At 28.5% G+C, this 25,853-nt stretch overlaps 2 protein-coding genes across 14 annotated transcripts in view; one reads left to right on the forward strand and one right to left on the reverse strand.

The window, feature by feature from the left end:
- The window catches only part of LOC127277340 (disabled homolog 2-interacting protein), a 218,779-nt gene that overhangs the window by 45,043 nt on the left and 147,883 nt on the right, over positions 1 to 25,853 (reverse strand). For 5 of the 12 annotated variants that reach the window (XM_051298401.1, XM_051298402.1, XM_051298400.1 and 2 more), the window contains one exon: positions 23,928 to 23,993. The exons of 3 other annotated variants lie outside the window; for them this stretch is intronic. In XM_051298401.1, the coding sequence (XP_051154358.1) occupies positions 23,928 to 23,993 (66 nt within the window). Of the gene's footprint in view, positions 1 to 9,882; positions 11,702 to 23,927; positions 23,994 to 25,853 lie in introns of those variants that run through there. 4 more of the 12 variants (XM_051298393.1, XM_051298394.1, XM_051298398.1 and 1 more) reach the window with 4 other exon arrangements.
- On the forward strand, positions 16,313 to 19,978 carry LOC127277342 (uncharacterized). Of its 2 annotated transcripts, none has more exons than XM_051298411.1 (2): positions 16,313 to 16,487; positions 16,893 to 19,978. In XM_051298411.1, exon 2 carries the CDS (start codon positions 17,526 to 17,528, stop codon positions 18,108 to 18,110), a length of 585 nt encoding a protein of 194 aa, XP_051154368.1. In that variant the 5' UTR covers positions 16,313 to 16,487; positions 16,893 to 17,525; the 3' UTR covers positions 18,111 to 19,978. Both variants share the same exon structure in this region, with proteins under 2 accessions (XP_051154368.1, XP_051154369.1).

Raw genomic sequence — 25,853 nt, forward strand, 5'->3', positions numbered from 1 at the left:
TAGAGTCTAATAGCTGGAAGCGTTTACACTCATATATATATAAAATTGACTTAAAACATTGACACGAGTTGGTGTATATGTGTGTTTCTTTTGAGCCAAGAAACTTGATTCCAATTCTGACAGGCCACAGACATAAGAGGCGGAACCAAACCTTAATTGCTTACGTAACATCAATGGATTATTGTTTTATGTTGCTTTAGTCGCCTGAATTCGAAACAATAGAAAATTCTAACGTAATTTTACTGACACATTCTCTTATTGTTACCCAATATTTTTTCTATTTCATAAATTCAAATTTAATCGAATTTTTATTTATATTTACACAATTTTGTTTTCTATGTCAATTTTCACGATTTTGATTTAAGACAATTTTTTATTTAGTGTACAACAAAAGTAGCTACAACATTCAATTGTATTTTTATATGTTAAGAAAAATACGTCGATTTATAACGATGTTTCTCAACATATATATTAAATTCCAACTTTATAATACATGAGAGCAATGACTCATGATTAGTGCTATTTTTTTTAATGAAAAATTGCGCGGGCTTTCTATATTCTAGTATATATGGTAAATTTCCCCGTACAGTTGCGTAAATACCCGGTAGACTATATTTGCAACTTATATCAGGTTTACAACTTGAATCTTCCGATTATTAACGCTGTTATTATCACCGGTTATACACATTAATTATAGAAAAGTATTTGCGCAGATAGATTTAATCTCAAAAAAAAAAATTTCAATAAATAAAAATAGGATTATTTTGATTCTTTTTTCAAATTTAAAAAAAAAACTTAGAAAAAATGTCATAAAATTAATAAACAAGGTCTTCTAGAACCAACTGCCGAAAATTTTTTTTAAATCTTTAATCTGCTCATCTCTCTTCCTCTGTCTTTAATAGGTAGCAATATATTTTAAATAATAGCTCAATTGTTATAAGTTTCCAAAACGACAATAGTGATGACAATGAGATAGTATTTTTAATCCCTAAAAATGTATCTATTGTGCTCAGCATCCCTTGCGCTCAATCCCTTAAAAGCTTGTTTATGATACGTGCACGTCAGCTTTTCGTCCATATATATAAGGGCTTATAAAACCTGAACAAAAATTCATCTTTTGACAGTGTGGAAGCAAAAAAAAGTTGAATAAAAAAATTACTATATGTTCGAGATAAAGATCCGTATAAGCATCAGTGCGGTGATGGGAGCATATAATGATAATAAAAGTTATTTTTTTTCGAAGCTTGTTTACTGAACACTCCCCTTGTCACCTTGTTATATACTTGGAATGGAACTCCACTTTGCTTAAATGGAAAATTTGCATAATTCCTTCAGCTTCCATATGCGATTTGCTCTCTTAAACCCTATCTCTTTCTCTCTTTCTCTTAAAACTTTTGACTCTTTTGGCATTCACTTCCGCTTGTTTTCAATTTAATATGGTCATTGCTCCTATGCAACTACAAGTTTGCAAAATGCTAAAGAGAACACGAGAGAATTATTGTAAAATATATTCTTCTCCAAGACATAGTTGCAATTTACGATCGTTTAAAAATATAGAAGAAATTTGCTGTGGCAGCGAATTTTTTGCTGTCACAGTAAACTTTGATCTTTAATATATGTCGATTACTAAATCAAGTAGTAATATTTTATTGAAAATTAGTAAAAAAATTTACTAATCTGAATATTAGTGAATAAATGAAAATGAATGAAAAAAAATGAAAGACTAAAAATTATTATATTATTGTTTTATTAGATCATAAAATGCGAAGATTAATTCTACCTTGAAAAATATTGAGATCAAGATTCAAATACGAAAATTGAAGATTGGCAATTGATTTCGCAATGCAAATATTTTTTGCAAGAAAATTGTATCGTGGGTCGTATTCATATGGTTAGATTTTAATGACACTATACGTTCAGAGGAATGTTGAACTTGATAGAAGTCGCGAGAAGGCTTTTTCACGCTTTGTATATATATCTGCTATGTGGGTTAATAAGAATGCGAATTCACGCGGTTCATTTACATATTAAATACATAATAATGATTTCATCAGTAATCAAAAACCAGAATTTTTCAATTTAAATTGAATTTCATTCTAATTTTAAACTATTTGCAATTACGATTGTATAATTTTTATTCATAAAACAAAATTACATAAAATTAAGAAAAGAAATAAATTTTGATCACCTGTTTAATCATTATTATTTTTTAGATAATTTGCTTTTTTTACCTTTACGATTAAGGGACTCAGCGCCAAAAAAAGAGTGATTCTTACCTAAAACAAAAAACAAATATCAAATTAGTAAATACAATTTTTATTATATTTTATTAAAAATATATTTAAATTGTATAACACAAAATTTTTTTGCACCGATGGAAAAAAATTACGCAAGAAAAAAATACAAAAAAAAAATATTCCAATTTATCAAATTTAATATTAATCATTTGTTTAATATTTTTAGTAAAATAAACATTAATCTCCATCAGTAGATTATTAAATATATACTCCCTATTGCATAGAAATATATTATTTATCTTTAAAAAAAAAATTTAGATTCTCCAGAGTGAAAAAAAAACGGAAAAGATTTTTTTTTTGAGAGAGAGGGGATGAGAAAAATAATTTGCCACGCTTAAGGGAGAGTGGGGTGGGAGTCAGTATAAATCAAATATATATATATATAGACCTGGAGGAGAAAAGCGAGTAAAATTTGCCTACGAGGCGTGGAGTCATGTCAAAATGTTCGACGATCCCTTTTTAGAAAAATGTCCTAAATACACAAACAGACCAGCCCTTCGCTGCATGGCGCCCATTGTATATTATAATATAGAGAAGGGGAAAATGCGCACAGAACGTGCATAAACATTAAACAACTACAATTAGACAGTTTTCCGAAGCATCTCAACGCATAAGTTGCATTTTAATGGATGTCAATGTCGCACAGCTATTTATAAAAAAAATCAAAAGAAAAAATTTTTGGTAAAAATAACTAAGGAAGTAACATTAATTTTAACTGCGCTCGAATATTGTAACTTCAATCAATTTTTACTATACTATTAATTGAAACTATCAACGATTGTTTGTAACTACTACTAAATGAAATTACCATAGATTGTAACTACAAATGATTGGAACTACCAATGATTGTAATTACCAACGATTATAACTACCAGCGATTGTATGATTAAAATTTAAAATAATAATAATAATAATAATAATAATACTGATATTTATATAGGGAAAAAAAATGAAGAGTTGAACTGGATGAAGGAAGCTTTTGACTATAGGGGATTTTACTTACACGCTTCACTGAAAAGAATAAACACGTGCCTTGTCTATGTAAACCAATTGATCACTCGCATAGACAGATCTTTCTTTCTTTTTTTTTTATATTAGACAAACTTGTACACTTTTGGGGTGGATCTATTAGAACCCTATTTATAGCGTAAATGCCGATATTATATATACACCATGGAATTTTATTGGGGCGAATCTGCTTCGAGTTTATGGTAAACTAAAAAAAAAAAGAAGAGAGGGTCGTATTTCTTATCCTCTAATGACTTTTTACTGTAAAGCTGGAACCATCTGAAATAACACACCGTCTATGTGTGTGATTTACATCAATTAAATATATTCCATCAATTTTTTCAAATTTTGAAGAATAGATTTGGCAAACATTAATCTTTGAAACTTTTTTCTTTTTTAATCCATCCAAATGCAATTTATAATTTTATTCTTAATTTGAGCATTCTCGATATTATATTTTACATATATGTATACTAGTATATATTTTCATATTTTATTATATAAATAAACAATAAATAAATAACTTTTATTTATTGAAACACTTCCCGCATTTTGTTATAGTAATTTTATTATATTATAAATATTATAAATATTATAAATACACACAAAACTATATAGATATTATATATACAATATTATGTAAATATTTTATATAATATAAAATAATATTCTCAAATAAGAATATTATATAAATTTAAACGATATATAAATATAGAAAGTATATATATAGGTTACTTTATCATTATAAAACGCGATTCGTTTATATATATTTGAAGTAAATGCGCATCAATTATTCATTCTGCCCTTTCGCATTGACAACATTGTAGCAGAGAACACGAAACTTTCATTTTAATTTCAAAGTATGGGAGGGAGAACTAAATTTTGGATGGATGCATTCCTATAAATCCAGGTGTGACATTAACCACGTGCCCTAAATCCCCAGAATTACAATTCCGCCCGCAAGGTACAGTCAGTTTCCTCTTGGATTGATGTTTGCATTGTCCCTACTAACAAAACTTGATTCATTGCCATATCCCACTGCGAAATATATCCGCAAGTCAGCGAAAATTCAGTTCAATTTTCAAAAAAAAAAAAAGCTGTGCGAGTAAAAAGGAAGGAGGGTGGAAGTTAATGATAATGATAATGTTCACGAGGTCACAAATTTTGCAAAGAAAAGAATCGAATGAATGAAAATGTCAAGATTACAAATTGGAATATGTCTGATGACTGAAAAGTGATATATATTAGTTGCAACTATAAATTGATTTTCAATTTCAATTATTTATTATTGAAACCTTTTTTTGTAATTCAAATTCTTTTCTTCAAATAAAAAATAGAAATTTGTTAACAAATTTCTTCAAGCAACTTTACAAAATATATATCCACTTTTTCCTTCGTTTTGGAGGAGCAAAAATAGTGCAAGGCTGCTGATTGTAAGTATTATACCTATACACATGAGAAAAGGATTCGAGGCACGTGATAGAATCAGTTTCTTGCGAACTGCTCAGCAACAAGCAGGAGCCAGTAGTCTGAACCAATCAGAAATCTGATTCACTGGTAATTTATCCTCTCTCGTGTTGGTTGAAAGCAAACCGAGTTTGCTTTTCACGATAATTTTTTTTTTCTTTTTTTATAAACTTTGAAAAACATTGATTTAAAGTTTTAAAGAACCGAAAATGGTAAGACAGGATTGAACTTACAGAGAGAGAGAGAAAGAGAGGGAGAGAAAGAAAATATCTCTAGGGAAATATTTCTTCAAAAATTACATTTGGAGAAATTTTAATTTTGAAATTTTTATTAATGCATTATTCTATAAATGAGAGGATTTTTTAAGGATATATATTATATAATTATATTTGTAAATAAAAGGTGAGAATATGAAAAATGATACATAGAAATTTCCAGATCATAAATTTAAGTATTAAGATCTTTAGGATCATAAGTCTTTTTCTTTTTGTGAATGTGTGTCCCGTTTTATTCTAGGCCGGTGAAAATGTCTTATGAAACTATATATATATACGCTAAAGAACAAGTAAGATAGAAAGCACAGTGTGAGAAAAGAAGAATTGTAAAGGAAGCGATGAAAAGGTATTTTCTTGGCTCGTTTATGAAAGACATATAATAGACGAACCCCTTGGTTTTGAAAAAGAAAGAAAAGCCGCGCTCACTTGCTTTGTACACTGAATAACACTCTTGTTTCTTAGCTCTCTCGCTATATATGCAATTCTCGATGCAATTCAATTCACTTTCATATATATATATATAATCCTCTTAACATTTTTTGAATACCCCATATTATTCATGTGTATTAAAAAAAATTAATTAAAAAATGCAAAAAATTGGTAACGAAAAACCTAAAGGTTGTGACTAACAATAATTTACTGTAAATTAATAAAAATTCTTATTCTGTTTCTTATAATTATTGAATTATTATTATATAATTATAAAAATATGATTAAATTAATGTTTATAATTATTAAAAAATAACTCAATTGAAAATAGAATCAAAAAGTAATAAATCAAGCAATGGATTTTAATTATCACAACGTTTTTTTTTATTATAAATATATAGAATTGAAAAATTAAGTCAACAAGAAATGGTGAAATTATCAATGGTACGCATCATTTTTCACACGTATACAAATCATTTAGAAATGAGATGTTACACATCTGTTATCAATTTTCTCTTTTAATTTTCATTTGAGATCCATGATAATTCAATGATGCCGTTACATTAATTCCTTGCAACGAATTATTATCAGCCATACTTAATCGCAATTTTTTCGCGATTACTGTTCTTCTTTTGTTATATTCGCTCCAAAAAATAGTGACATATATACATCTTTATATGTATAGCAAAATGATGCTTCCCCAAAAATAGACAAGAAATACAAAAGAATTTTTTGAGGGTAAAAAGAGAGAAAAAAAGTATGTTTTTTAGGGATTATGCGAGATTAAAACAGATGCTCTACTCCTTTTATCTGGAACAAATGGTTTCGATTTATTTTTTTTTCCTTTTTTAAGGGGCAAAAAATTGGATAAATATAAGATAAAGCTATTTGATCATGATATTGCATTGAAAAAAAATTGCCCAAAAGAAAATAAGAGAATTAGGCGGAAAAAGAGTAATTTAACATTTTTTTTAATATTTACCAAAAAAATTTACTTTAATTAAATAAATATTTATTTAGCTTGTATATTTTTCTCTTGCAGTTTGACATTCCAGTTTTCTATACATATCTGCATATGTAAGAAGAAATCTAGCTCAATCAGCATAAAGAGATTCCAGGTCGGATTTATAACTCTAATATGTAGGCCTCATCATTTCATTATAAATTGCTTTCACAATGACAGAATATATATATATATATATGTAGAGATACTCAGCATTTAGTCGGTCATCATTGGCTAATTGCCGATGCTGATTCTATCCTAGCAATAAATTTTAATTGCAGTTTTCCTAGTTTATATTTTTTATCTCTATATGCAAAATTGCCTATATCATCAATGTCTCCTTTCTCCATTATTTATGATCCGCAATTTAATATACAAGTAACACATAAACGATAATTACCGTTTGAATAAAAAAAAATAATTTTTTTTTTTTGTTATAAAACTTAATGTTAGTAGAATTTTTAATTAAAAAATAGGCTGTATAAAAATTAATAATTAACAAAAAAAAAAGAAGAAAAACCCGAATTTTTCTTAACGAAAAATATATAAATATCAATTATTTTGAAACGTTGTTTTCGAATCGCAGGAAGTATTGTCGAGGGGAGTGTATATTATTTTCGTTTGGGTCCGCTGTATCAGAGGCAGGTGCCTTGTATATATATAAAAACCAAGATGCAGGTTCTCCTGCATATAAGTAGGTCCCTGAAAATCTTGATGAAGGTCCACGACCCGATTGAAAATATTTCAGAGACTAAAACTCTTGTGATTAAAAAAGGGTTCTCGTTCTCTTATTTTTATACATATATATATAGTTGTCGCGTGGCTTCAATATTATATATCCCAAAAGAAAAACAACCGTGAAAGCCTCATTTATACGCTGCATGCTCCCAAGTAATAACTCTATATATGCACTTAAAGATCAACCAAGCATCACAAACTTTCATATCACAACTGCACGCAATTCAAAACCACAAAAAAAAAAATAAGAAAAAATATTAAATTTAAAAGATTATAATATCGAATGCCTCGGAAAGTTAACATATTTTCACTTCATTATTTAATATCCCAACAATGTGTATAATATAATTTACACGCTCATTAATTTACATCCCATTTTTTTTTCTTTTTTTGGATGGACCAACAAAGTTATTTTATTGAATTATTTCTAATGCCTTAATTTGTATATTCTTTCAAATTTTGATTATGTTCTGCAAAGTTTTTAACGTTGAAAATAAACTTTAGAGAGGAATGATTACTACGGAAATGAAATGCATTTTCTTGTTGTAAAAAGTATACTTATATTAGAGCAACGATTAAATTCTGCAATTTCAAAAAAAAAAAAAAAAAACCAAGTTCTCATGGTGTTATATAACATTGTAAAACAGGAAAAGGGACCGAGAAGGAGAGACCCAACAATGAAAGTGGGGGAGTACAACAAATCGGTATTCAGTATTCGCAAATCGAGTCCCGTTATATTCAAACGGAAACGAGAACGTTGAACGCAATAAAACTTCCTTCTTTTTGATTCTTGTCGAGTTCGAGCACGCGCATAGTCCTCCGTAATTAACGTATGCCAATTTTAGAATTTGCTATTGTCATAAAAAATACAATAATAACGTTTTTTTTTGTTACGCTTGACGGGCAAAATTTATTTAAATATCGATAGACAATCTTTATGGTTTCATGTTATATATAGAAAGTGTCGTCTAACAACGATTAGCTCTCATTATCTTTTTAGGTCATTATATCCAGATTCTAAACATATTTTCAGTTTTCTAAAAAAAATTTATAAAAATCATACTTTCTCCCTCAAAGTTTTAGTTTGTTTTTCCTTTCAAAATAAATATTTAAATTTCTGCTGCGCGAAATTTCGAAATGAAAATTCAAGTTTTAGTTATAGAAAAATTTTTTGTTTTCTTAAATATTGATGAAGAAACGATGCAAAATAATGAATAAATAATAAGACCTCGCCTCTTTGCAATCTTTTATACGTAATATCTTGTCCTTAAATAATAACGAGCCCACGGGAACAGCTCATACATTATGGAATAACTCTTTCGCCTACTTTTGACTCCCCTTTTTTTTTAACCAACATATATTAGCAATATCTTCTCAAAGCCCTACTTTTTTTCCCCACACATATATTATAATACAAAGAAAATCGTGAAAAATGTTAATAATTTTTTTTTTTACAAACATCATAAGAAGAACAATATTATCCTACAATGGAAAAATATACGTGACATATTTACATGTCACGTTTTTACATTGAAGGGCTTTTTTCTTTTTTTAAATGACTCATTTTTCTCACATGTCGTTCAATATATAAAAAGAAATAGTTTTTCGTTATCTAATATATACATTTCCATAGATAAATTGCAAAATAAAAAAGATAATTTAACATTAAGAAATAGATATAATCATGACTAATCGAATGCTTAAAATTCTTTTTGGAGAAATTATATTTTTTTAGGGTTTTCAACATTTTTGGTGACTTTTTTTTATCTGGGATATATGTCAAGAAACATTTCTTAAAGATAAAGATATATAATCGTCTTGTGGATAACGATTTACCATATTGACCACAGGGTTGCTATTGCGAGCAACGAAGGGCCTCTTGCAACGGTTTTTTTTTTTAAAAATGTGGACTCTATAATTTTGCACTTTATAATTACGATTATATACCGTGTGCCTCGTAAAAAGTCGTATTTTCCCGCATATAAACTCACTCGAAATTTTTTTTTATGAGAAAAAAAAATGAATGTATTCATTTCATCTTCGAAAACGTTTTTATATTATAGATATACAAGGCATCAAAAAACGATATCGAATCATGTTTATAAAAAAAAAAATTATTCTACCAATAAGACGATTTTATTATGTTGATGATATGATAAATTATGTATTACTTCATCATTCATTGCATCACATATATATCTCTAGAATATTATTAGAATTATCGTTTTCTCTCATAACATCCTTGAGAATCCTGCATAGAAATTAAGTATAAAAAAATGATAGCATATAGTTTCTTTTTTTAGAAAACTTGCTTACAATAATACGAATTATGATAATTATGAAGCTGAGGTTATGTATACATGGAAAACATATATAGTTTGTCAGAAGTCTTCAATTATAAAGATTTTAGATCCTTTGTATAGAGAAATTATACTTTTGAATCTGATATATTTTTTTTTTTTAATCAAGAGCGAGTAATTGATAAATACAACATCATTGTCATCTCTAATTATAATTAATTTCTTCTTTCTTTTGATAAATTGAACCAAAAAAAGGCAGAATTTTTCCTAAAATCATCATTTAAGAATATTTTTGAATTATTGTTATACTGTTGATTTTTAAATCAAGTTTATAAATTTTGAAACAAAGGTCCACAAATAATCACCTGAATGAATTCCACCATCGACATCAGTTTCCTTAAAAACACATCCATCTGGACACTCATTTCTGGTATCGTCAAAATTATCCTTTTCATGATCTGTAGAAAAATCCTCATGATGACTCGAATCATCAATAGTTGTTTGTCTTCCCGCTCTAACCAAAGCACTGGTACTTCTTGCTAATTTTGTGCTATGTGTCCTCCTTATCAAATTAGCGAATGATGTATTATTATTGTTATTATTATTACTACTACCACCACCACTGTTACTATTTTGTTTCGAGACCTTTTGCTCGACAATTGATCTCGATTCCCTCGATCTTGATTTAATCTTGGGCATTATCGATGTTCTTTCAACATCCTCTTCATCGTCACGATGAATTTTACGTCTAGCATCATGATGACTATAATTCTCCGTAGTATCGGTAATACAAGCTATAGTATTATTCAGTCTGTTGTCCTTTCTCCCAGAATCTTTTTTACCAGTAAACCGGCTCTGAAACCTTTCTATCGTCTTGAAGGACCTGGTCCTCTCCACTTTTTTCTTATTATGTTGCTGCTCTGGAACCTCATCCACAACTTTCGATGCCTCAAATATTCTCGTCAACGACTGTACCTTCCCTCGTGACTCAACATCAGTCCTTTTATTATTCTCCACCACACTACTATTAGTCAATGCATCATGATTGCTTAAAGTTCGTTGCAATTGTCCTGTTGTTTTTGCTGTTGTGTTTCCAATTGGAAATGTATTACAATATTTTTCCGCATCATGGGAAATAGTTTTACTAACTATTTTTCCTTGACGTGATTCACCATCAAGTGATACATAAAATGTTGATCTCCTCTTGGGAGAATCCTCCTGTTCCAACATTTTTCTATTATTTCCTTTAATTACATTATTTAAATTGATCTTTTTATGAGTTTTTAATTGAAAGAGAGTTTTTTTTATCGTTTCAGTTTGAGAATGTTCAATCCAGGGATGTTCATGCTATGGAGATTGTATTGAAAAGGTCGCCTTGGCCAATCGTGAGAAAGCAAGAAAAAGGGATATCTCTCTTTCGCTTGACTGTCAGATCAATGGCTCCCAAGGATATATATACGAACTATAAAACTCTTCACGAGTGAATTATCGTAAACACACATTGCTGTTCCCCCCTCTTACACATACACACAATGAATTTAAGTGTGCTAAAAGCACGTGGATGCATCACCAGTTGACATTCGGTGTTAAGTCTACCAACTGATCAATCCAAGTTCAAAACAAGTTTCAAACAAGTATTTTCTTCTCCTTCTCTTTCTCTCTTTTAACTCGATTCTTCTTCACCTTTAAAGACAAAGTATTTCGATTCACTCAACACTTAAAGTCTTCCACAACTTGTTCCTAGTTACACAAAACACTTTCAATATTTCACATCACACTATTATTTTATTAATTAATAAATTATTTCATTTTTACTTAAATAACGAAAAACCGATTTTTAATGTCCATGTACTGCGTCTTATTTATAATTAAAAAAAAAAATACTTGTTATACAGGATGAAACTAATTTTTAAATCCAAAAATAGATTCTTTCTTTAAGAGACAGGTTTTCTCAGAGAATATAAATGTAAATTATAATTTAATAAAAGCAATTTTTATTTCAAATTTTTTCTACACAAAAAGAATTGACCTTTTTTTTAGAAACTATTTTTTTTTTTAAATTGGTTAAAAAGCGTGCACAATCACGAATACAAGAGCGCAATATAGACAACCTCTTGCCGAACAGAGTCACGACTATCTGCTCATGAGTGTCGACTTTTTCCTACTGAACATTCAGCGCCTCTGATGGCAAGCCGTTTAGACTTGCAGCGCATTTCGTTTCTACGATGCACTCCTCCAGACTTCCACTATATATATGCATGTATAAAGGTATTACGAGATCTCCTTTTTCAAGTGTGGATTTTTGTTTCTTTGATTTTTACCGAAAAAAAATTTTTGTTTACTATATTAACTATCAAGTCTTGTTATACCATACCATACTATTCATTTCTTAACTACCAAAAATTGTAATCACTAACAATTTTAACTTCCAGTGATTACAATAACCAACGTTTGTAACTACCAATATTTGTAACTACCAACAATTGTAACTACCAACAATTGTAACTACCAACAATTGTAACTGCCAACAATTGTAACTACCAGCGCCTATGAATACCAATTATTGTAACTACCATTAGTAGAAACTACCATCAATTGTAACTACCAACAATTGGAACTATAACTAATTGAAACTACCAGCGCCTATCACTACAAATTATTGTAACAACAATTAATAAAAACTACCAAAAATTATAAATACAATTAATTGAAACTACTAGAAACTATGATTACCAATGTTTATAACTACCGTCAACGGTAATTACCATTAATTGAAACTACCAGCGTCAATGCCTACCAATTATTGTAACTACCATTAATAGAAAGCCCCTAAAAATTGTAACTATATATCACTAATTGAAACTACTATCGTCTATGACTACCAATTATTGTAACTACCATTAATAGAAACTACCATCAATTGTAACTACCAACCATTATAACTACAATTAATCGAAACTTCTAGATATACTATGACATAAAAATTGTAACTACAATTAATTGTAATTACCATTAATAAAAGCTATCTACGAATTGTAACTACCATTAACTGAAACTATCATAATAAATTAATTTGTAATTATTAATTTTTTTATATAATAATTGCCATATAATATATTAATTAATATGAAATATTGCGCACATGTTAAAAATGTAATTTTTTTCATCCATCAGGAGAAATTGAAATTCAGTTTAAAAAAAAAAAATTTTTTCTCAATAAAGACGTCGTCATTTATAAACTTGTTAATTGGGTCTCATTCTTTGCGCGCAAAGATTTCAGTAATATTTTCAACAGGGATAGGTAGATCATCACTTAAAATGCCGGGAATGAAGAAGAAGAAGAAGAAAAAAAAGAGAGAAAATAAAAGAAAAATCGTTTAAAAAAAGCTGTAACGAGATCTTGAATGACCGGCTGGCACGAATCCTGCTTCTTTGTCGCGAGTTGGGCGTCGACTCTTTTTTTTATCTTTTTATCATTTTTTTTTCTTCTTTTGCCCTTTTTAGCTTCTCTCTCTCTCTCCCTCTCGATGTATCTTTCAGAAGAACACAGTCTTTCGATAGTAAGTATGCAATATCTATATATGTATATACGTGACTTTATATATATACATAGTGCTCCGCTTCACTTTGAAGCCAGAAAATAAGCGCGTATGTATTAAAATACACACACACACACACAAAAGATCACAAAATCTACGCGCACAGGAAATTGGCGTCTAGCCGCGACATATATTTCAGTGAGAGGTGCATTTACACGTATAGAAATTGTTCCCCTTTTTTATACATACATTTTATCTCTGAAGCACTTTAAAAAGTATCAAAATATGTGCGTTCATTTTATTTTTTATGAAAAAGAGACGGCTAATTTTAAATTCCGTACAGGGCTTCATTCACTTTTTTTTTGTCGTTCTCTATGTCATAAAAGTTAAATGACTCAAAAAAAGTTTTCAAAGAAAGGTTTCCTAATTTTAAATTTTATTTTGAACATCCCAAAATGAGTATAGTAACTTCTTTGGTTTCCATGTACCTTCTTTAATTTATTTCAATTTAACCATAACTTCTTTAACTTGTACGCACAAACTTCTTTATACTTTTTATAACCATATACTTCTTTAGAATATGTATACTTTAGTTCTTCTTTTCTTTAGAACTTCTTTAGTGTACATTACAAATTTTTTTTTATAAAATTTAACAGCAATTGTACAAACTAAAACTTTATTTTACAAACCAAAAAATTGTATTAAAAAATTTGTTTAGTTTAAAGAAAACTTTTCTCTGTATGATATATTATTATATGATTGGAATGTCTCGGATGGCAATTAATATTTTACGATCGCACCACATTTTATATATATGTATATAACAATGAGAGTGTCAAGCGGTTGGAGAAAAGAAAAAAAAAGAGCATTCGTCAAATATAAAACACAATGTTTGAATGAACATATAAACATTGAAAGGTATTCATGTGTGTTCTTGGGTCTTTATATTCACGTGCAAAGAGAAGAGGGCATTTACACTTTATACCGTGTCAATATAATAAAAGAAAAGAGAAGAGCGGAAGTCTGAAACATTCGCCGGAGTAATTTTTAAATAAAATATAATCTTTCTCATTTATAGTGTCTCACAATCTGATGCATCTGATTCAATAATAGACAAAAATGTCATTTAAAAATCTTGAAAAAAATATTCTGTTATAAAATATATTTTTAAAATTAAGGGATGTATCAATTTTTCAATTAGCCAGAAAATGTTTTATTTTAATTGAAAAATCGTCTCCACTTTATTTCTTTTTTAAAAATTATTGTCACAGCAGGAGATGAAAACGAAAAGCAGACCCTTAAAAAATTTATTTGTATATAATGTTTGATAAATATATGCGTGGCCAAATATAATAAAGAAGTCTTTATGTCGAACATTTTTAGCGAGACTAATGATGCCGAAAACGGGAATGTTTAACATTAAGAGAGAAGCGATTTAATTACCACCTCAGAAAAAGAAAATAAATTGATGTCTGATGATGGTTAGGAAGAAAAAAAAAATTTGACAGGCAAAGAAAAGTTCATCCCCTTTTGTCCCAAAAATAATTAACAATATTCCAGTGATACAATTTATATTGAAATATTATCAAAAAAAGATTTATTATCGTTTATAATAATAATAATTTGTTATTATTACAAGAAATGAAACAAAATAAAAAATACTATTATAATACATTTTATAACAAAAAAATAACATATTTATCATAAATGTACTATAACAATAATAAATTAAATATATAATAGAAAGTAGAATAAAAATGGAAATAATTTTAATTTGTATAATTTTCATAGAATATATATGTATATTTTTTTATTGTGTCTAGGAAAAAATTATTCAACTTAAATATGAACCAAAAATATCCATGCGGGTTTCGACAAGATTTAAGGGCCATGAACGTCTAATTTACGAGAGCGCATATAACGGAAGAACAGAACCCGAGAGGAGCGCAAATTATTTACTTCTCTCTTTTTTTTCTTTTGCCTCACAATACATGCTTGTAAATAGTTTAAAATACCATATTCTGCAGTGGTGAAAAAAAAATAGTAAAGAACAAAAATAGCATATATATAGAATTTAAATTCATTTGATATTAAACCTTTGAAAATTTTATTTAAAAAAAGAAAGAAATTAATAATTTCAGAAAAAATTAAAAACAAAAAAATATCTAAATGTCAAATGAATAAATTCACTAAAAAAAATTAGATTTCATTATCAAAATTCCTTGTAAAATAAAAATATATAAGTTTAAAAAAAATAAATAAAATTTTTAATTCTTCAACCCTTTGGGGAAAAAATTCAAAATTATTCCTATTATTTGTCAATAAAAGTAAATTAACCAAAAAAAAACAGGTAACTTAATTAAAATCACACTTTTTTTAATAATCTATTTTTAAAATTTTAATTTTTTATATTTCAAATCACATTAATTACTGAAAATAGAGATATTTATTATCAGTAGTAAATCTTTTAATTCTAAATAAATTGACAGTTGAGAACGAAAAGCAAAAAAAAAAAAAATACTAATTCTCCGCAAAGGGCAGATTTGTATGTCCAGAAGGCGAGAGACCTGTAATATTCTCTTATGAATATTAAAATGGTTACAATGACCCTTTTATGTGCGCGCTTGTATGTTAGAATGGAAGCAATTGCAAAATGCATCATCTAAGTAGTAATAACTGCATTACGACACGAGTTAATTTCTTTGAACGTGAATATAATGGACGCAATATCGAAGCAGGACCATAAGAGAGGAAGTAGCAGATGTAGAATGCTACTTTCGATTGGGGGAGATTCATGTTCCATTTGCATATATAAGGTTGTCCGGACGTTGGTCAGCATACTTATTTCGGATTCGAAAAATATGACGGATGTGTGCAAAGTGAAAACACATTTAACTGCGACAAATATATTGTACCTGATTTTACAAAAGCATATTCATAAAGTGAATTACATACCAGAAAAATGAATTTTGCATATACAAGTTGCCTCTATTATAACTATTTTTAATTTTTCAACAGTCATTTTCAAAAGGGGAAAAAAAAGAAAGTCATCTTTTTTTACCAAGATAGAAATAATTTTATATCTCTATCTTGTTCATTGTATTTATGAAAAATAAAGTCACAATGACATTTGGAAAACAAAACTAAATTTTCAATTTCTAAATAATAAATATTAAGCATGTGTAGGATTTTGAAAAAAAAAAACAACAACTGACCACTCATTTGAGATGTAATTTGATTCCATCAGATCCGATCGTGCAGCCCACCTGTTGTACCTATACCATATTCATCAGGAAGTATACACTATTAAAGTGTCATCTTGACGGTAAGCAACCAATGGCCCATGTGGTCCATACGCCCACAACTCCTTCGTCATGCACAATGTGCCCCTTAGTGGAAAGCAGATATCTCGAAAATGGATCTTTCACAAGGTACAACCCAAATAATTAAAATCTAAATTAGTATAGAGAAAAATGACATCAAAACATTTGCTCTACCTTCTGTAACAGAAATACTATTCTCTGAAATCTAAGGAGGATAATGTTTCATTCAAAATCAAAATTATTGCTACCTTTTGTAACAGAAGTACCATCTTCTGAATAATTTAAAAATGACAATGTTCGCATGATAATCAGAATCAAAATTATGATTTGACAAACACCTTCCATAACGAAAATACTTTGATTTTGAGGAAGGTTTGTTCTACTTTTGTTAAATACATTTTTTTATAAAAGAGAGAATTCACTTTAGGGGAAAGAAAAAAGGTATATAAATCGCCGGGAAGTAAGTCAAGCCATGCGCTATACACACATGAAACCTGATATTTTTCATTCTAGAGTGGCGGTTCAATCTGAGAATAATGTCAAGACCACACCTACTTCTCATAGGAACAAGAAACATTGTTATCATCATCTCAAATCTCACACGAGGACAAACGCAGTAGCCTCATCGGATTATTTGGCCAGCCCATCGGTCGAGACCACCAAGCAATCACAAAGTCTACCTTATTACCACCCAATCGAGGATAATGAGAGTTACAAACAAATTTCAACTCGTATTGAATGCACAACATCTTTCGCTAAAGTACCAAACAAAATAATAACTGTTAATCAATCCTCACTAAACTTGGAAAATTTGTTACAACATAACGACACTCCAATTGCATCTGCAACTGTAACGATAAATTTAATTTCATCTAAAAATAATTCATCCCTTACAAATAATGGTATTCTTTCATATAATTAGTAAATAATTTTCCAATGCTTGTTTCAAAAACGTAATTTATAATTACATCAGCAGATAATGAAAATGAAAAACTAACAGTGGAAGTGACAAAAGCAAATGGAATTCGATATGACAAAGATCAGAATTTAGATATCCCTCAAGGATTCACGGTTGAAAGAAATATTCAAAGTAAGAAACCTGTTTCTTCGGAGAACGAACATCAGAAAATTGAATCAAAATCAAAAATGTACTTTATTGCAAATAGAACCACACAAAAGTTATACAATTTGGTCCAAGATGGAGAAAAGAAGTTTTCCAAACCGGATGGCGCCGCTGCTCTGTACAGAAGAAATGGATTGGATCCCAATCTTGCTGAACTACAAGGCAAAGAGGGAAAATGGAAATACTTGAAATCTATTCGAGCAGTACAAAAGCCAAATGATTCTTCTGCTGATTTTAAAGTTCAAAAGCCAAATGACTCATCTTCTGCTGATTTAAAATTTCAGAAACATAATTTTTCTCCAGATTTCAAATTTCAAAAACCAAATGATTCTTCTACTGATTTTAAAATTGTCGCAAACAAAATGGAACGAAATGGAAAAAAATCGAATGAAAAAATTAATAAAAGAAATCGAAATTATTTTCAACAGATTCCTTTACCCTCAGCTGAAGAATTGATTTCCGACTATAGAAAATATTTATCCGAAGCTCAACTTAAGAAATATCAATATTGTTCGTCAAGGAGAAATGGTCTTCAGGACGAATGTTATCTTTCAGTGCCTCGAGCTGTTGTACAACTGAAAATAGATGAAATGAAGAAAAACGAATGATTTTTATCAAAATAAGAAAAATGAAGTACACTTTTAATGCAAATTTTAGTGTAATATAATACCTGCTATGAGAAATAATTATACTTTCCGAATTCGGGTTACTTTCTTTTTTTTTATGTAGCAATAAGCTTCCAAAGGAATAAATTTTCAGTGATTGAAACCGCAATATGAATATTTTACTATTACACTTTAAATATACAAGAATGGAAAAGGTACAACGACCTGGACCAATTTCCTTCTTAGTCTTTCTGCGCCGACTGAAGAGTATGAGAAAACTAGTAGAGTCATAAAACGTCAAAAATGGAGAATCGGGAAGAGAAAGAATTCAGACGAAAAGGTAACAAAATAAAAAGTTTAAAATAAATGTAAAAATAAAAATATTTTTAAGAAACCTTTTCCACTAATACTTCAAATGCAAATTAAATAAGACAATTTTAAATGCGATTTGTTTTCTGATGCACTGAGAATATTTTTCGAAAGAAATACACAAAGAAAGGAGAGAAAATGTAGATAGAATTACGAGGCATTCATTGTGGGGTGAATTTTTTATAATATACTTTTGTATGAGGGTCACGACGTTGCCAATAATATGTATGAAAAGAGCAAACAAAACGCGGCGCAGGAAGTTGTTGCGTTCCATTGGGAATTCTCTTTCTTGAGAGAGAAAGAGAGAGAGAGAGAGCTCAGTGTTTAGTTGGACTGCCTCCAGAATAAAAGACAAAAGAAATAAATTCATCACTAGTCAGTATTTATACTAAGCAGGCGGGAATTACAAAGATTGCCAACCACCATTAATTACATCTATATTTATATCAACCATAAAGAAAAATAGAAAAAATGTTCCATTCTCTTTTTTATGGAATTATTTTTAAGAAGAAAGAAGAATAATTTTTAAAAGTAGAAAAAATTTCGAAATATGTACATTGAGTAAAAAAAAAGTTAAAACTATACTAAGAAGGTATGTTTTTAGCATGATTTGCTTGACAGAGCGGAAGTAACAAAACGTGATTTGTACACAAGAGCACGCGACTTCCGTTCATTTGACGTTATGTATTTAAATAGTGACTACTGTATACATAATGTTCGAAATCATTTTCGGTAGCTATATTACTTCCGGTTATAAATAAATTACAAAATTTTGTTATTTTAATTTGTTGCAAACAAAAATTAATGCAAAATATTTCTTATAAAAATAGATCTAGATTTAAATTTCATTCAAAATATCTTAAGCTAATTTAGAACGAGCGTTATATTATAATCTAGGGACAAGGTTGGAGAGAGAAGAAAATCATAAATGCAAGATCAATTCATAACGAGTGAGAGAGAGAGAGAGAGAAGGATGAGATGAGACTTGAGAAAGGAAGAAAATATATATGTATATACAAAAAAGTGAATGGAAAGAGAGGGTACATAAGATCGAGGAGAATAAGGATGCTGGATAAGGGCGAGAGAAGAGATCTCTAATGTTTATATACTTTAAACACAGAGGTTTTAGACGCAAGATAGAAAGAGATAACAAGAAAGAGAGAGGAGAAAAAAAGGGAAAGGAGATAGAGAGAATACTGTGCAACCGCAGACACACGCTCGATTCAAAACAAGTTCCAACCTATACCGGAGGCTAGGGTCATACTTTCTTAGGCATTTAAACGTTTTCTGATCAGTTCACGTCCAATAAATCAACTATACGATTGCATAATACGATAATAAAACATGATCGATTATTGATCCTCGAACTAAAGAAATCGTCTCATTGAAAGATATTAATTTAATGTCAAATCGATTGTCACTAACCAATCATATAAAATATATATATATATCAAAATCTAATTAAAATTATCTCACGATTTTTGTATTTTTCCTTATCTTATTTTTATCCTATTTTTACCGTTTTTTTTAAACCTATTTATTTAATTTCAATTTAGTAAATTCATTTTATTTCATTGAAAGTCTAACTGAGAGATATACATCGAACTTTATATAAAACATAAATATTCGAAATAGTTATTTTATGTGTAGTGAAAAAAATTACGTTTCATTCTATAAACATGTGACTTTAAATACATATATCCAACTTAGATGATAAAAATTGATAATAAATTCAGGTGTTGGAGAAAATAACTTTTTTTTCAGTCGCTACACATAATTAATGCACTAGTCCTATCGACTTTATTACATGTATAAACTGTTGTTACATTGTTGTCAAGGCGACGTAAATTTTATCGGACTAAACCGAGCTTGAAACACACATGAGGGGCTTAATGAAATTATGTTCTCAAATTAGTGGCACTTCTAAAGCACTACACATTTTTATCGATTTTCAGGGAAAAAAAGCATGTGTTACATTTTTACTATGAATTTTTTTGTTAACTTCGACAAATTCTTTCTCTGAATTTTATTTCCTTTCGCTCGGTGTCAATGCAACTAACATTAATTGTAACTACCATACATGTTACTATCATACCAGTAAAATAGTAATTAGAATCCACTAAATAACAAATCCTTAAATCCTAATAATAAATCGAAAAATTCAGCCGTGAAGAGAATCGAACCCTGGTCCTTGCTGTTACAAATCACGCACGTTAACCACTCTACCATTTTACACCTCAGTGATAAAAGACTTAAAAAAAAAAAAAATGACGAAAGTTAAGCAACCCTCACCCTAACAAAACGTGACTGCGGTAGAAAATAAACACAAGAAAAATGTCTAACCTGTAAAGAGTGGGCGGAAATGGCCTTGGAAATAGGCTTCTTGATCATAAATATACAATATAAGGGCATTCCCAGAGGGTAAAATGAGGTTCGTCGACGAGACATGATCTTTCTTATATATATACGTTGTCCTTGAATAAAAGCGCGGATTATGTTTGTATATGTGTGTGTGTGTTAAAAGCGAGAGGTGAAAAAAAAGAAGGTAAAGTGGTACCTTACAGTCGAGACACTGATGTACAGGGTGATCCATAAGTGGGTTGCTGGTTGCAAAGTTGCAATGAGAGGTTGATTTGCTTGCGTAATGATATAGTATATCACATCGCGCGCGGTCAACGATCCGAGACGAATATCCAAGTTGAAGTAACGAACTTTAAAGGACCTTATAGTCATACTATTCCTTGTAAGGGGGTGTTTGCACCTTCTTTTATAAATAAAAAAAAATTCATTGCAAACATTTTATTTCTTTTATTTTAATAATAATTTATAATTTCTATTTAAATTAAGCTCAAAAATTTATTTCCTATTTATATATGAATTTAATTTATCTCAATGTGAAAAAAATAGCTTCGCTTTGCATTAATAAAATATAGATTATAATTTATAAAATTGTTTAAAGATTTTGAATTTTAATTTTACAAAAATTTGTAAATTGGAAAATATTGAGAAAATTGTATTGAGAACCACTGACTGTGTAGTTGAATTGATTCAACAATAGAGGCGCCACTTGAAAGAAAAATCTGTTTTATCGATGCAAACTGTGAGTAACGTGGATTTCTATACACACAAAATGATAATCGGTAATGAAGGTTTCTGTCGACTCCGAAAGCACATCCTTTCTTTTTTAATTGTTTTACAAGCAAAACATAACTTTAAGCGAAATTTTTAAATTACATTCTTTTCTCTATATTTAAATTAGTGAAAAGTCATTCTAGAAATTTTCACTAATTTTTTTTTTTTAGTAAAATATTACTAATATTTCTAATTTTATTTTACTAAACCTTTATAGTTAAAAAATAACTAAAAATTAGTACTGGTACTGCTAATTTTAATTTACTTAAGTTTTAGTGAAAAAATAACTAAAAATTAGTAAAAATTTTCACTAATTTAAATTATAAAATGACTTTTCACTATAATTCAAATTTAGAGAGAGAAAGAGTTGTCATATAGAAAAAATGTCACACAAAATATCGAGGAGACATTTGTTATACTTTGATGAATATTTAGAAAAAATGTTGGTTCTATTTGGCCAGTAGCATATCACACAAAGGTAATTAAATCCCTCGCGCCACGGTCATGTGAAAGGAAGTAGGATAGTGTATATATAATGTAGAAAAAAAGAGAGGCGGAAAAAGTAATTAAACGTCCACTCGTAAATTCCATGGCTCGTGTCAGGGTCATCTCTCGTCTGCGAAAATGCCCATAGAGAAAGAGATGAATCAAGGGTGTGACAAAAGGGGCGTACTGTCAGTGAGACTTGACCGTAAAATATATGATGAGAGCGCGAGAGGATGCGTACCATTAAAATAAAAAAGAAAAGAAAAAAAGCACAGTTGACGAACACGAAAATTAAGTCCAATCTATTCTATAATTATTCCGCTTAAGACATCTTTTTTTTATTTTATTGCATTCCTATGGAAAAAGGATTTTTTTTTTACTATTTTTGTATTTTTTTGAAAATACACTATAGAACTCTTACTGAGACTCTTTCTCAATAACTCAAGTTCGAGTGTATTTATTTTTAAAAAATACAAAAATTAAATAATAAGTATAATAACAGTAATAAAATAATTGCATAAAATACAATAAATTGAAATAAGATTAATGTAATTCTTTTGCATTCTAATTTTTTCAAATACAGATTTTTTTTTTGATAAAAATTGTAATTAATCGAAAAGAAATGTTTAAAACTTTAAAGGATACTTTATAGAGAAATATTATCATTGAAGAACGATAGAATGAAAAATATATTAATCCTGCAAATTATTATTATCATCGCGCCCACTGGATTCCACGTTAGCTAACCTTGCAATTAATATCCACGACGGTATCTAACGGTTAATTCATACGTAACAATACTCTGCTCAGAATTATTCATGAATATAAGTCTAAATAAGAAACAAAGACATATATAAGATCCGGTATTGTAAATATATATGGAATGAAAAAGATCGACGCAAAACAAATCAATAAAAATAAATCTCATTATAAAAATTGTTCATTTACGTATATAACATTTCTTGATATTACCTAACATTATATTTTATAATTTTTTTTTATAAAAGGTAATTAATTTGTTAAAAAATTAAATTATTGTTATTAATTTCATAATAAATTATAAATCGGAATAAAATTTTAATTATGAATCAAAAACACAAGTATAGCCTACTTAATAGTTATATATAAATATATACTTATTGATTATAAATATTGTATATATGATTAATCACCTGCTGCGTGAATGAACTGTTACAATATTATGCGGGGGAAAAAAATTTAATTTTTTCAAATATATATTATAATCATATGTAAAATTATATTATTTTTTTTTCTTGTATTTTTTTTCTCATTTATTATAGGGACAATGACTCAATATAGACGCGCATAGATAATATAATATCTACCGGTTTAAATTTCTCAATCGAGAGCATTGTTTGTTACTTGAGTCCTCCCTTTTGAAAATATTATAACCGCGTAGGTCTCAAACCAAGGCGTCAATTGCAAAGGATGATATGGTGCTTAAATCACAATATATTTCGAAACAAAAAAAAATCAATGCCACATTATTAATATTCGCAAAAAAAAAAAATTCATTTCCGTGTTTTTTTTTATTTATAATTTTAGTTTAATTTTTCTTCTATATCATTTCCATAAAACTAAATAATTTATGATTATTATAGTATTATTGTTATTATTATATTATATTATTATTATTACCTATTATTTTAATTATTTTTGTAATTTTCAGGGGCGTAGAAACGGATTTTTTTCTGAGGGAGAGCAAAACCATATATAGATACATACTTTGCATGTATTTCCTTAAAAACAGAGGGAGAGGGGGGGGGGGTGTTAAATTAATTGATGGAATATAATTATTAATTAGAATCATACCTTCTGCAGTGCGAAGTAATTTTTCATATTTTGAATTTCGAGGAAGAGATTTTGCTTTGGACTCACCTGAAACAGAAAACAATAATTTTTTTTATTAGAATGTTGTTTTAATTATATTATAAGATTATTAAATTTTTCACAATAAAAAAAAATTCTCATTCATATATTAGTATATATACACCGGAAGAATATAAATCAAAATAATTTTTGTGTGACATATTAAATAGAAAAAAAAACCACCCTATAAAAAATGCAGAAGCACTTCCCACGGTAATACTATACATATATATATATATATATATATATATATATATATATATATATATATATATATATATATATATATATATATATATATATATATATATATGTTATACGAAGATTACAAAATAGTCGTAATTGGCAAAAGAGTTGTTGTACATTATATATATTTCTTGAAGAGTTTCACCCTGCTCATATATATATTGTTTTACCTTCAAATGTAGCATCCAACATAACAAAAAAAAAAAAAAAAAAAAAAAATAATAAAAACAAAAATACAAAAAAAAACTTTCAAAGTGCAAAGTCTACTCGAAGAATCGCACTGGGGGCGCCTCTCTCAATGAAAAATAAACCACGCGAGTCTGCATATATATTGCGCTAGTAAATAATTGACAGAGAAAACAAATTACAAGTCGAACTGTATGTATTGCCGTAGGTGTAATTATGACGTGCAAGCGGGGTAAGAAATATATTGTATGTAGCAAATGTAAGCAACAAGGGCATGTGCCTTCATATAGAAATAATCTAAGATCGAGGAAAAAAAAAATTTTTTCTCGGATTTTATTTTTATTACTTTTATTACTTTTATTACTAAAAAATAACTGCTATCGATTAGGATAAGTAAAAATAATTTTTGGATTTTTCTATAAAGTAGAAAAATTACAACTCCAGGAAGAATTGAACTCAGGTACGTGCGGCTGTCAATTGAGCAATATAACCGCGCAGCTATATCACAAAGAATATTTTGAATTGAACTAATCACATAGAATGTTAAGTACTTAATTAAATCAAGATAATAAAATAAAAGATAAATATTGTTTATCAAAAAAAAAAAATTTTTTTATAAAAAAAATATATTTTAATTTATAACTATATATAATTCATAATAGAAGGATAAGAGATTGCAAGATTGGAGATCGTTTTTTATACGCGTGAAAAATACTAGTCCTATCAAGAGGCAGCATCAATAGTGATGCGAGAGAGGAGCATTACATGAAAACTCAGGGAGTAAAACACCATAATAGTCTCGAGTGCGCATTAAAAGATTGGCAAACGTAAAACTAAAAAAAATAATAAGGGTCATAAAGTGGCGTTTCGAGGCAAGGAAGGTACTATTAACCTAAAATAGAGAACTGCAATGATAAGAGAGTATAATCACAGCTCCAATGACTAGCAATTCACATTCTTGTGAAAATCGACATTAGTCTAACTCTATAATACAATGAACAACAAAAACTCCCTATTATTTTTTTTTTCAATAGTTGATAACTTTAATAATATAATAATTAAAATTGAGAAATTTCTACTTTTTTTTATGTCTTTTATAAATAATTTTTTTTTATTTCATTCCAATAAATTAGAATAAAAAAAAAATTCACGGTTTCTAATTCTAACGAATGGATTATATCGATCTAATTAAACGGGAGCAACTTAATTAGCAGTTATTTGCAGACTTGATGAAGAAAAAAAAACGCTAAAGGAACTTTTTCTTACAACTTAATCCGCCCTGTTAGATCGATTCTAAACATCTTTTTCTCTATTTTAGTTAAGTCTACGATGTGTCTGTGAAATTAAGCTTTCAGTATTGATGAGTCACTATTTTTTTTTTATCTTAGAAAATGTCATTATGTCGTCATCAATGATTTAATGACACTTACGAAGACA

The sequence above is a fragment of the Leptopilina boulardi genome, unplaced genomic scaffold (assembly GCF_019393585.1).
Source record: "Leptopilina boulardi isolate dan_hultmark-lab unplaced genomic scaffold, ZJU_Lbou_2.1 LbouV2_165, whole genome shotgun sequence".
Classification (NCBI taxonomy): Eukaryota; Metazoa; Arthropoda; class Insecta; order Hymenoptera; family Figitidae; genus Leptopilina; species Leptopilina boulardi.

Coding starts and splice junctions, on each gene's coding strand:
- LOC127277342 (XM_051298411.1), top strand. CDS start 17,526: ATGTACTTTATTGCAAATAGAACCACACAAAAGTTATACAATTTGGTC.